At 37.4% G+C, this 13,555-nt stretch overlaps 1 protein-coding gene across 1 annotated transcript in view; it reads left to right on the plus strand.

The window, feature by feature from the left end:
* The window catches only part of SEMA3E (semaphorin 3E), a 260,800-nt gene extending 253,160 nt beyond the window's left edge, over window positions 1-7,640 (plus strand). Inside the window, exon 17 of the mRNA XM_032643034.1 lies at window positions 6,976-7,640. Coding sequence (XP_032498925.1) covers window positions 6,976-7,428 — 453 coding nt within the window. The 3' untranslated portion in view covers window positions 7,429-7,640. The remainder of the gene's footprint in view (window positions 1-6,975) is intronic.
* Window positions 7,641-13,555: the final 5,915 nt, after the last annotated feature.

A 13,555-nucleotide genomic window follows, 5' to 3' on the forward strand; every position in this document is an offset into this window, starting at 1 on the left:
TTGCAGTTGCATTATGTAGTCAAAACTCGGAAACTTTTGAAGCAAAATCTTATCTTCATTGTACCATCTTGTTTGCTAGATGACTCATATTTTCTTGACCTTCACCAGTGATAGCTAATCCATGACAGGGATCAGTGACAGCCCTGAGTTTACATTTCTGTCTTTATTTACATGTTTTGAAAGCATCAGATTTGTTTCACGTGAATATTATTTCTTTGTTTTTCTTGTTTTCATAACGTTAAAGTATGTGAACTCTTTGCCTCGTTTGAAACATCTGTTTAGTAGGTTTGATGTTTCTACTTCAGTCTGTTAAAAAATGTTCTCATTTTTTTCTAAACTAACAACTATTTACAGGTAAATATTCAAAACTTACATTTTTGAACCTTGACAAGCATGTTTTTATAATGTCATATGCTTCGTATTTTAGTTCTGGAGTAATTAGCAATATAGCTTATTAATTTCATTTTTTCCATTGCAATGGCGAAGACAGTTTCTGTTGTATGAAGGGAAAATATAAAGCAGCTATGTGATCATAAGAATGGATCTAGAGTTTCAGGTAGAACTGTCTTCTGTTAATTTTCCAAGAGAATGCTGAACACCTTTGAAAATTAAACATATATCTTTCTAGATCTGTGGAATCAGATCACGATCTGTTTAATCCCATTGAGACCAGTCTGACTCTGAACATCTGATTAAACGAAGTAACATGGTAATGCAGAAAGTAACTTTAAAAGTGCATTTTAGAGACACTTGGATCTCAGAATTTATCATACTTTCCTCTTTCCTTTGGTCACTAGGAAATTTAGTTTTGAATTTATACTCCAATTAGAGTAGCTGTTCAGTGCCTTATGGTGTGCAGTTTTGTGTTCAAACATGATCTTTACTTTCATCCTCTGTCCTCTCATTCCCTTCATCCTGATATTCTTTTTTATTTTTTTATTTAATTTATTTGGCTGCATCAGGTCCTAGTCGCGGCATGTGGGATCCTTCGCTGTGGCGCATGGGCTCTTTGTTGCGGTGCACGGACTTCTCTAGTTGCAGCATGTGGGCTTCTTTCTAGTTGTGGCTTGCAGGCTCCAGAGCGCGTGGGCTCAGTAGTTGCGGCACACAGGCTCTCTAATTGTGGCACGCAGGCCCTAGAGCACACGGGCTCAGTAGTTGCAGCGCGTGGGCTTAGTTGCCCCACAGCATGTGGGATCTTAGTTCCCCGACCAGGGATAGAATGCACATCCCCTGCATTGGAAGGCGGATTCTTAACCACTGGACCACCAGGGAAGTCCCCTGATAGTCTTATCTATAGAAATTTTCAACAAAACATTACTTTTAAACTGCTGTTTGCTTATTTTCAAAAAGTATTTCTAAAAGTATATAATTATAGTATACTAGAGGATGAACAGATCTTACAGACAATTTAGTTTATTGTTTTCCAAACCAGGCTGATCATTACAAGCATTTGGGGTTTATTTTATTTTTTTTATTTTGTTTTTTTATTTTTACATCTTTATCGGAGTATAATTAGTTTACAATGGTGTGTTAGTTTCTGCTTTATAACAAAGTGAATCAGTTATACATATACATACGTTCCCATATCTCTTCCCTCTTGCGTCTCCCTCCCTCCCTCCCACCCTCCCTATCCCACCCCTACATTTGGAGTTTTTGCTGGTCTGTTTGTTTTGCTTTTTGGTTCTTATTTTTGACTTCAGTTGCATAATTTAATCATACTGCTTAGTTTATGGCACATTGCCATGATCAGTCCACACGAATATCCTCTCTTGTTTGACTTTATTTTTCCTAGACCACCTTTCTCCATTTTCATCCTTGCTTCCCCATGTACATCCACTGTAATGATTGGGATAAGTCCAGTACTACATTTGTATATTGAACAAGTATGTAACATTTTTAGTGTACATGAGCTGAGAAAATAAATGCATTGTGTTATAACTCTTATTCTGCTTCTACTTTTCAAAACTCAGCACTATGTTTGTATGGTTTATCACTGTTGCTTTGTGTGTCTCTGTTTCATTGTTTCTGAAGGCTGCTCATCCCATCGCGTGTATTCATTGCTCCTAATTGATCCATTCCCCTACGAGTGGACCAAGAGTGTTGTTAATTCTCACTACCATATCTTTATTTTTTTGTTTTTTTGTTTTTCTTTTGCGGTACGCGGGCCTCTCACTGTTGTGGTCCCTCCCGTTGCGGAGCACAGGCTCCAGATGCGCAGGCTCAGCGGCCATGGCTCACGGGCCTAGCCACTCCGCGGCATGTGGGATCTTCCCGGACCGGGGCACGAACCCGTGTCCCCTGCATCGGCAGGCAGACTCCCAACCACTGCGCCACCAGGGAAGCCCTCACTACCGTATCTTTAATGATCACCTCTGCAGGTAACCCCTTATAGATCTGAGTGAAAATTTCTAAATTATTATCTGTCAGCATCTTTCATTTCTATAACTATTGCCAGCTTGCTTTGCAGAATTTCTGCACCATCTGCACTCTCAAAGCAGTTCATGTGGGTTCCCATTTCCCTATATCCTCACCTATATTTGGTATTTTCTATTTTTTGCCTTTCTTCTGGGTATAATGTAGTATTTCGTTTAAATTTGCATTCCTAAAATTACTAGTAAGGTTGAACATTAACTTTGCATACTTATTAAACATTTGGGTTTCTCCTCTGAATTGCCTATTTATATGCTTTTTCCATTCCATCTTTTATTTCTCTTTGTTGACTTTCAAGAATTCTTTGCATCTTCTGTGTACATTAATCCATTCTTGAATGTAAATATTCCAAACTTCTTTGATATAGTTGATATTTTGAATACATTTTTCACAGTATAGAGTTCTTATTTATGATAACTTTCTTCTCAGCATCTTCTTGTGTTAGATTTACGTTTTCTCCAGGTGGATCTTTAATCTGAAGTAAATACAGCTTTACTTGTTCTCTGTATAGTGTGGTAGGTTTCCCCAAATGAGCTATTAAGTAATTCATCCTGTCTCTCTTGGGGAATCATCTCTGTCATATAGCAAGTTCACATTGGAAAGTGTTTTTAATAAAAGGAAAATTTTATTTTTATACTGTAATATATGACACATTTTCTGTAAGTCAAACAATTTTTTTTTTATTGAAAGAAGGCCAGATAAACAAATATATAAAATTGTTGGTCTTTATTTCTTTACTAAAACTGATTTCATTGTTAAGTATATTCTGAACTAACTAATTCAAGGCCCATGTCTGTCCATTTCCTATAAAAAGTGTGGAACCGTATCATATGGTTGATACACATGGAAATCACTGCTTCTTCCTGAGTAGCTACCAGATGTGCAGGGTTTTTGTTCAATTACTTTTTTTATTTGACATTATGAAACATACTGAATCAATCCTTATAGCTAAAAATATTAAAACCATTTTCAGTAAGAAATTTTGTTTTTATAGATTGCCTATAAGAATATTTGATAAAGTGATGTATTATGTACCATCTTCTTTTTTTTTTAATAAATTTATTTATTTTTTGGCTGCATTGGGTCTTCGCCACTGTGCGCGGACTTTCTCTAGTTGCAGCGAGCGGGGGCCACTCTTCGTTGTGGCGCACGGGCCTTTCATTGCGGTGGCCTTTCCTGCTGCGGAGCACGGGCTCTAGGCGCGTGGGCTTCAGCAGTTGCAGCACGTGGGCTCAGTAGCTGTGGCTCGCGGGCTCCAGAGCACAGGCTCAGCAGTTGTGGCACACGGGCTCAGTTGCTCCGCGGCATATGGGATCTTCCCTGGCCAGGGCTCGAACCCATGTCTCCTGCATTGGCAGGAGGATTCTTAACCACTGCGCCACCAGGGAAGTCCCTGTACCATCTTCTTGACCAAGGAAATCTGGTCTGCAGACAGAACAGCTGGATGAAAACAATTCTGTAATAAAGATTTGATGTTGAAGATATCCATGTTAACAAAAGGGGAAAGATTAAATTGTGGAAAGAATTCAAATCCAAATTTCTAAGTCATTTTTTATTTTTAGGCGTATTTTTATCATAGGCCATGGAAGATATATTTAACTGTCAAAGCAGTTTAACCTTCATAGGGTACAGCTGTCCAGACTCAAGAGTTAAAACATCTTTTCCTAAATTTACGATTCACTGTAACCAGGAGGGGAGACCAAAATTCCAAGACAGGCACTATCTATAACATGCAAGTCAATGATGTAGGACAATCCTCATTGTAATTGTCGTGCTTCCACATTTTTGAACCAGTCTGGACTTTATCTATACACATTGCAGTTTCTCAAACTTGGGTTTCTGATTATGAAAGAAACACCTGCTTTTTATACCAGACTTGGAAACAGAAAACAAAAAACAAGAAACTACTTCTCATCCAGTGATGAAAGGTTTGTATTCATTTCTATTTTTGCTTTATTTCAAAACACTTTCATAGACTGCTTGCTCTATTCCAGAAACTAGGCTAGATGACTTTCGTGTTTTCTCATGTATTATTCACTCTCACAGGAGGTATAGTAGGGAGAGATCGAAGGATCATATTCGTGATGATGTTTGTATGCAGATTCTTTTCAGGGGAAGACAGTGTCCTGGAACTGTTTTTTCTATGTATCTGTGGAGCACAGACCTCTTCTTTCATTAGTTAGTAACTGCTCCTGAAATCATGCTTGTTTCCTCTCTATCCAAGTCATTATTGAACTTACCTAGAAAAAGTGAATAACTTTTGGATGTATCTTTACAGGTATACCCCATTGTTTTGCATGTTTGTGCACTATGAACTAATCAGTATGTTCTCATTTTTCAGTGTGTTCTGAGCACTCACTGTGGAATATTCAGAGTGATTAGGAGATAGGCCTTTGCCATTATGAAACTTAGTATATGGTTCCAGAGATAAAAATTGTATGGAAAAATAATTTGAAGAGGAATAAAAATACCAACTTATGTACTACAGATGTGAATGCTATTGAGTTACAAAAAGAAACAAAAGATTTTTGTGGGCTGTAAAGAAAGTATTCATTTAAGAAGGGGAAATTTAAGCCTAGAAGGAATTTTTTTAAGTAATGGATGGGTGGAGTTCCCAACAACAGAAAGGAGTTCAACTAATGGAAAGAAAGACTAAGACCAGAATAAGACCTGGAAGTGCGAAGTAAGGGGAGAGCTCAGGGGCCAAGAGCAGTGGCAGTTGTGAGGAGGAAGGTTTGATTCTAGTATTGTATAGGTTCCCCCCACCACCTGCCCTTAAAAGTAAAACATTTTCTTGGGCTGCCATCACCACTTAGAATGTTTATTAAATATTCACAAGACTAAAACCAGAAATGCATTCTTTATGCTCATAGCTATTATTCAAATATAGAATGAAAATAAATTTACAAATAAATATATGCATCATTTAAATGTTTATTTAATGTGATGACTTTTTTTCGCTGAAATAAGGTATCTCCATGAACGTATTTTGGAATACAGACTACCACATACGTGTGTGTACGTGTGTGTGTGTAAAACATCTATCCACAGCACCTTGTGCCATATGATGACGCAGTCCCCACACACGTTGTTCAAGTGACCTCAAAACTTTTTAAGTACATTAGTACGTAGAGTTGTTGTTTGGTTTTCATATGGCTGGAATGTATCAGTAACATATTAAATTTACCTTTGTTCTCAGCAGCTGGAAACTATTCAAGCTTTAAAAATGGTTCAGAATCAACACAAAGACTCACAATGAGGTTGATCTTCCACACGATCCCAAATAGAGTTTATTAATTTATATTGATTATCATGAAAATAAACACATTAAGAAATCCTTCTAGAAAATTCATTCATCTCCAGAAGTGTCCCTCTTCCACCAACCCTAGTGAGAAACACCACATTAAGCTGCTTTGGGATAGACAATGAGAAAGGCAGAATCTGGTTCCTTGAGCAATGCTCACCTACTCAGAGGAGCAGTAGAGTCTGAATAAGTTCTCAATCAGGAGCATGACGAAAAGGAGTGGACTTTGAAGAGTAAAATAGCGCCCATATGTTGACATAAAGGAGAAAGATACCAGGTAAAAGAAAACTTATTACAGGACTGTTGTTATGTATTTGCAGGTAATGTTGCAGGCTCGGGTGTACAAAGGTTAACAGGTGAAATGATGGTATTAAGGGAAGGAGATACTTTGACATTGGGTGTGAAGGAGGCCTGGAGAAATGACATTTGGTTCAGCCTTTCGGGCTGAGAAGGAACCAGCCGTATGGGAGTCCCTCTAGGTCCTGAAACAGAATGAAGTTGGGCATGAAAGCAGGAACAGAAAGAAGAAGGATTTGGGGGAGACTGCCATGAGATAAGGTCCAAGAAACAGTCATGAAATACGTAGCAAAAAACAGTGAAATGTAATGGATGGATTTTGGGGGGTTTTTTTTCGGTAAGGAGAGAGAGTATAGGTATCCCAGCTCTCTCAACACAGGTCCTTGTAGGTACATTGAGCATTACGATCTGGGAAACATAAGAACCCCTCAACTAATAATGTGAGAAATGGCATTTGTTCTGGCATTACAAAAGAAATTAAATTTGACAAATATTCATTTCACTCAAACTTTGAGTGCTATGCTGAACTGGGAGAAAGCTCTCTCAGTTTGCTCTTAACAATACTGATGTAAATTGACCTCAAAGTCACTGATATGAAGTGATCTCAATATAAATAAGTTCAGGACACACACATACATACCTGATGTTATTACTTCTTTCTCATATATATTTATATATAGTATAACAATATAAATATAATATAAAAGAAATATATGTATTAAAATATGAATTATAAATAAAATACTAACATCATTTATATAATATATAGTTAATATACTCATATAATAGGTATATAATATATATAATTATGTATATGATTTTTAGGATTTCATCATACGATAACAAAAATGAAAAAATTCTAGATAGTGGAAAGGGTTATAGGTTGGCGTTCTTTTGTCCTGGATAATACTTCAGTGCTGTTGATTTTCTTGTTCTTGCAGGTGAAGACAGATGACAGAATGGTTAAGATGGATCTCGGTTTACTCTTCCTGAGGGTACGCAAAGTGGATGCTGGGACCTATTTTTGCCAGACAGTAGAACATAGTTTTGTCCATACAATCCGTAAAATCACCCTGGAGGTTGTGGAAGAGGAGAGAGTGGAGGAAATGTTCACCAAAGACTACGAAGAGGACGGGCCTCACAAGACGCCTTGTCCCGTTCAGAGCAGCATCCCACATGGAACCAAACCCTGGTACAAGGAATTCTTGCAGCTGATTGGTTATAGCAACTTCCAGAGAGTAGAAGAATACTGTGAAAAGGTATGGTGCACGGATAAAAAGAGAAAAAAGCTTAAAATGTCCCCTTCCAAGTGGAAGTATGCCAACCCACAGGAAAGAAAGCTCCGTCCCAAAGCCGAGCATTATCGCCTGCCTAGGCATGTGCTGGACTCCTGATGGGGCAAAACCAGCTACTGGCTTCTGAAGAATTTATATTTAGAAACCAAAAAAAAAGAGAAAGAGAAACCATCCACCTTCTTTGCATTACTTAAAAGAGATTTCTGTAATACAGAAAGGACTATAAAGGTGTTATGATAAATTATTCTATATACTCATTTGACTGGTTGAACCGTACATAAAATTACCTAATTTTTTAAAAACGTTATTGCTTGATGATTTCACATTATATTTATCAAAAGGTGACCATAGCTGTAGCTTTGAGTACTTGTCTGCTTTTCCATGGCAATTATTATTTTACCCTGGGAAGACTTAAGATTATTGCAATATTGCTGAAAAATTAGAGATTTTCATAATCATGGCAAAAATATACGTTTTAATCCTTCTGAATTTTGCCTTTCCACCACGATGTAAAATATATAGAATATCAGATACTTTAACATTCTCGTGTGAACCATCTGTAGTCTTTAAGAATTATTGTGTTAGTGTTGTCTAAGCCATGAGCTTTATGAAGCAGGTGTGTTGTAATTATCGTAAACAATGAAGGAAAAATTGTGGTCACCTTGAGGCTTGTGCTTTTCATAAAACATTCATTAAACCACATTCACGATAGTCCTGTTTCAGGATGAAAACACATTCTTTCAATTTCACTCCAGTGCAGAGAGAAGAAAGTCAAGGTAACTACTCAGAAAAACAGCAAAATATGTCAGAACAGCTGGAGTGACAGACTCTAACTGAAAACATTTTTGCTGCCCTCTTGTGGTAGAAAAGGTATATTCTCTCTCTTTTTTTTTAATTCTATGGATTGTGCGGTAAAGATCTGAAACCAGTTTCTCAGTAACTGTATCTAGCTCATTTTCAGAAAAAAACTAACTGGAGTAAAAATGTGTTAATACTTATATCATGTTTTAAAGTGGAGATAATATGTTTATTATTACCTCACAAGCCCAAAATGAAGATACTACGGCACTGAAGCTCTATTAAAACTTAAATTTTATGCCTTTTAAATAGTCTTCCGTGAAATTTAAAAGATATTCCAGAAACATGTTTTATTATTTAAAAATAAGTAAAGCATTCTGCTCTCAGATACCAAAATTTCCTTTCAATTTTATATTAACAAATAGGAAAATTGTTTCATGAGGTTCACTTAACTACTGAGATGTTTAGAGCACCTTAACTTTTTTCTTATAAATCTTATCAGAAGTTTTTATTTTCGAGCATGCTTATTTCCTGAAGTTTTCTCTTCTGTTTTATTTAGCCATTAACTTTCTAAAATATGAAATTCTGAGGGTTTTCATTTAACCACAAACTAAAAGCAAGTGAATTACACATGAAAACAATTATGAATATTTAAATGTTAATTGTGAATAACGTTAATTTCAGTTTTCAAAATTAGCTTATAGGCTATACATTTAAGAAAGTTAAAGTGTTGATAACTTGTGATGGTTTGCAATTTCATTCAAACATTAACAAATTTAAGAAAGTTTGGAAAGTTCATTCAATAAGCTGCCAAGCTCCAAAAGTCCTAAAGGAAACAAATATATCAGAAGTTAACATTCTCTGAAAAATGCAGTTGTTATTTACCTAGAAATCCACTGGAGGTCATTGCTGCCCACCAATATTAACCGAAAACTGTATATGTTTCAATAAAAGCCTGCCCAACGTGGAGAAATAGAGCCATAACCACAAATCACAGGGAGGGTCCTTAGCAAACTTTATGTCTGAAATACTCAAAGTGAACAGATAAGGCAAAGCATAATTGAAAATATTCTTCCATTAACACAAGAGAAGGGAAAGTAGGATTTTCTCCTGAATTCAAAATTTTTTAAAAATAAGGCAGTTGCCGTATAAGTAGTTATCACTTTAAATAACACACACAAGCATTTAATAATAATGATAGCAGTGACGTCAATTGTGAGCTAAAATATTTGGTAACTGAAGAGAGAAGACTAAGGAAAATAACTTTTCTATGACGTAAGTCTTAAGAATAAATGGTCCTACAAGCTGTTCAGCTAAAATGAGATGACTATTTTAACAAGAAAAAGAAAGAAGCTTTTTAAAATGCTAACTTGAAAGAAGCCTGGTAAGAAAATTTTGAGGACACAAGTTCACAGTTTAGGGAGAGCACTAAATTTCACACACATTTTTCTGTTTTCTCAGTTTCTGTCTCTCTCTCTGTCTCTCTGCCGCTGGCTCTTCCCTCCTCATTTCTCCCCCCCTACGTGAGTGCAGGTACACAGTCTCACACACACACACACACACACACACACACACACACACACACACATCATGACATACTTTAAGATAAATCTCCATTGCCCTCTCAAAAGACAAACCAACAACCTATGCTGTCCTGTCCTTCTTGAGAATCTGAAACATAACCACAAAAACATATTTGCAATCTTTTGTTCTGTCTGGCATTAGAAATCAAATTTAGAATCTCCTTTGCGACATGCCCAAGCTTGGAAAATCACAGGTGAATTGATCCTTTTTATCCCCTTTTTCTTGAACTCAGGAAGGGCACATACTTAGTCACCTGCCTTGACACCAGCACATTTTCGCCAGACCCCATGCCCTCTGGGAACACACAGCTGAGAAAGAATCATAACCCATAACTACCCATCCTAGATTCAAAGGGACACCTCCATGTGGGGTCAGTCTCCTGCTTCTTCAGCTGTCTTCTATGTTATTCTCTGGGAAGGGAGAGGACCTGTGAATAGAATGAGTTTGGCATAGGACAATGTGCACCTCTGTTTTCAGTTTTGTGTCACCCATTGAGCTAGAGATGGAGATTTGTTAACTAGAAGGATTACAACTTGAATGGATCTTACTTTATGATTTGTAACGTCTCTTCCACATCTAGCCTTCTACATTGCTAATGTTTTCTTTTGTGGTTATTACTGAATATTTCAGTGCAAAGCTGTCAACTTGGAGAAACAGGATTTAAAAATAGTAATAAACACTCATAAGAGCTCTAGCAAAAAGGGAGCAGAAAGTCTTTGCCTGCTTAGTAAGTTGCAATTCCATATATATTTTAGAGTTTTTTCCTTCCTAAAGTTAGTTAAATACTTAGGATGTTTTTAATCAAGTGTGTAATATTCGCTATAGGGTGTAGGGTTTTGTAAATCTTCATAGTTATTATGAACATTTGTAAAATTTGTAAATTACAGTAAATCGTTTGGAGTGTTAGTGGTAAGCATGAAACAAACACAGCAGCTGTTGTCCTTGAAATGAATTGTCTTCAGCCTGACTGATGTATTAAAAATATCACTTAGCGGGCTTCCCTGGTGGCGCAGTGGTTGAGAGTCCGCCTGCCGATGCAGGGGAGACGGGTTCGTGCCCCGGTCCGGGAAGATCCCACATGCCGCGGAGCGGCTGGGCCCATGAGCCATGGCCGCTGAGCCTGCGCATCCGGAGCCTGTGCTCCGCAACGGGAGAGGCCACGGCAGTGGGAGGCCTGCGTACCGCAAAAATAAATAAATAAATAATCTTTACGAAAAATATCACTTAGCATTGTATAGGTATTTGAGATCCCAGGAGAAAGTGCCACAGTCATGATGCCTGTAAGGAGTTACTGTTATTTTTCTTAGAGCAAAGTATCACATTGAGGTACTTCTTCAAAAGCAGTGCTCATTTTTCAGGCAAACAACTGTTGCATTTGAATCAGATATAAATAATAGATTTTCCAGAAACACTTTCGATTGTAGTATGTTATGTAAGCTGGTACGTTTATTTTATTTTTGTTAGGAAGATAGCGTTATCTCTTTGGCTTTCATTATAAACTCAGTGTGTTCTGTTTGTGTCTAACTGGCTTAGTTACGAGCTAGAGGACTGTATTGGGGTATTTTTGTCTGTATGGCTTCCTTTTATTTGCTTGCCTGTGTCCATCACAGCATGTGCCATATTGTTTCTTCTTACTGACGATAAGCCATGAGACTTATTACCATCTGGTGGCAAGCTGCAAAGACCATTGACAATGGGTCTCTTTGACTGTTGCATGAATCTGCCACTGTACACTGCAGAATTTGTACCATTATGTATAATTTCTATTTAGTTCAACTTAGAGGATAAAGAAATAAATATTTGTAAACCCTTGAGTGCTGTCCGAGGAGTGTTTTCTCACTTTTTGGCAGTTGAAGCCCAGTTTCATAACATGTCAAGCTGAACGTAAACATACAATGTTAGACAAGCACTAATTTTTAAGAAGTTAGAAAAGAATTCAGTTCTCTTCCATTTCAAATGTGTAAGTCAACTTTCTTAAGAAGGAGAGCTCGTTCATGTCAATACCTTGCAGCAGTTGGATTTGTTTATGTCACATCATGTTTCTAGGACCAGCATCCAGAAATCCCTTTCAAAGCTGCATCATCCAGGTAAGAGATACGGAGAATGAATGCCTTTAAAATGGTAACTAATAGGGTGTTTACGATTTTTACGAGCCTCGACTGGTATCTGAATTGCTGTTTTCTCTGCTATTTTTTATAAGAACTTGGGGAGGTCATTTAAATGAGATTTAGTGTTAAACGACTCCTTCTTTGGGGAGTTTTGTTTTCAAGGCCAATTTTATTGTATCGGTAAGTAATTAGTTCCGATGTTTTAAAGGAAGATTTTGGCAGCAGCCTGGGACGTGTTTCTGGCAACTTTGTGATATGACAGTACCTTTACTGCTTATGCATGTTTCACACTTGCATTTATTTACAATACAGGGCCTACTTTTAGTGTAGTATTTGATGAACCCACTGAAACTGCTTTTTAGATCCATACTCAGTCATTAGTCGAGGAAAAGTAGAGAAACATTTGTGGGGATTAGAAATCGCTTACCTATTATTCAAAGGGAACAAAAGTCTGCACCCCTTTTTATTCAGAACGATGAGCCAGGCAGTGGATGGTTGCTTAATAATGCCATTAGGTTATGTAGATCAATAAAAATTGAATTATATTTGTTCTCAGAAGATGTCTTCATTGGAAAAATTCCACATCTTCATTTTACCTTATGCACTGAGACACTCAACAGGAGTGTAGCTTTAAAATTTTTTTTTCAAGTGTTTTGAGTGTTGTGAAAAGTACTTCTAATTATGAATCTTGGGACTTCTGGTCAGGATGGCATTGAAAAGCCACACTTTGATTCAGAGGAGCTGCAGTGATGTAGCAATGATAGTACATAAAAAGAAAAACTAATTTAACAAAAAAAAGAAAGAGACAAGTCACAGCAAGAAGGTGGTCACCTGCAAGACAGGAAGAGCGCTCTCACCAGGACTGAAGTGGCCAGTCCCCTGATCTTGGACTACCCAGCCACCAGCACCGTGAGAAATAAAATGAATTGTCTGATGTGCAAGTCACCCAGTCTATGGTGTTTTTTTTACAGCAGCCTGAGCAGACTAATACACAATGAAAGCACAGAGAAGGCAGAGAGATTAAGGAATAAACAGAAACATGCAAAATGAGCCTACAAACAAATATTCCAAGACATTTCAAAATATCTGAAGTTAAGTGAAAAGTGATATCTGGAAAAAGTGATGAGAAGTGGCCTCTCAACCATGACTGTCGGCTTAGAGCAATCAGGTTAGGGCATTCAGAAAGAGTTTCCATATCGTAGGAGGTCTCTTCTTTGTGGCTCAGAATAGGTTTGGGGGGAAGGGAAAGACAAAATTATCAGCTCAGTATTCAAGCAGAAAAATAAAAAGAGCTGGTGACAAGCAGGATGACCCCTCGGAGATTATTCCATAAATTTAATCTATTTTGAAGGAATGATTGAAGAGTTTCTTAATTTTACATGTTTTTTTTTTTTTAAGCAGCTTAAAACAACTCAAATTTATTATCTTGTGATTTCCATAAATCAGAAGTCCAGGCCCATTGTGTTTCAGTTGGATTCTCTGCATACGATCTCAAAAGACCAAAATCAGTGCATCAGCTGCCTGGGCTCTGGTGAAGAATCCACTTTCAAGTTCATTCAGATAATTGGGAGAATTCTGTTCCTTGTCGTTCCAGGACTGAGATCCCGTCCCTGCTCCATATTCAATGCCAGCAGTGGGCTGTTGAGTCCTTCTGAAGCTTAGACTCTCTCTGACTTCCTCTCATGCTGCATTTCTCTGGCTCCGGTTGGAGAAATGTTACTGCTTTAAGGGTTTGT

The sequence above is a fragment of the Phocoena sinus genome, chromosome 9 (assembly GCF_008692025.1).
Source record: "Phocoena sinus isolate mPhoSin1 chromosome 9, mPhoSin1.pri, whole genome shotgun sequence".
In the NCBI taxonomy this organism is placed as follows: Eukaryota; Metazoa; Chordata; class Mammalia; order Artiodactyla; family Phocoenidae; genus Phocoena; species Phocoena sinus.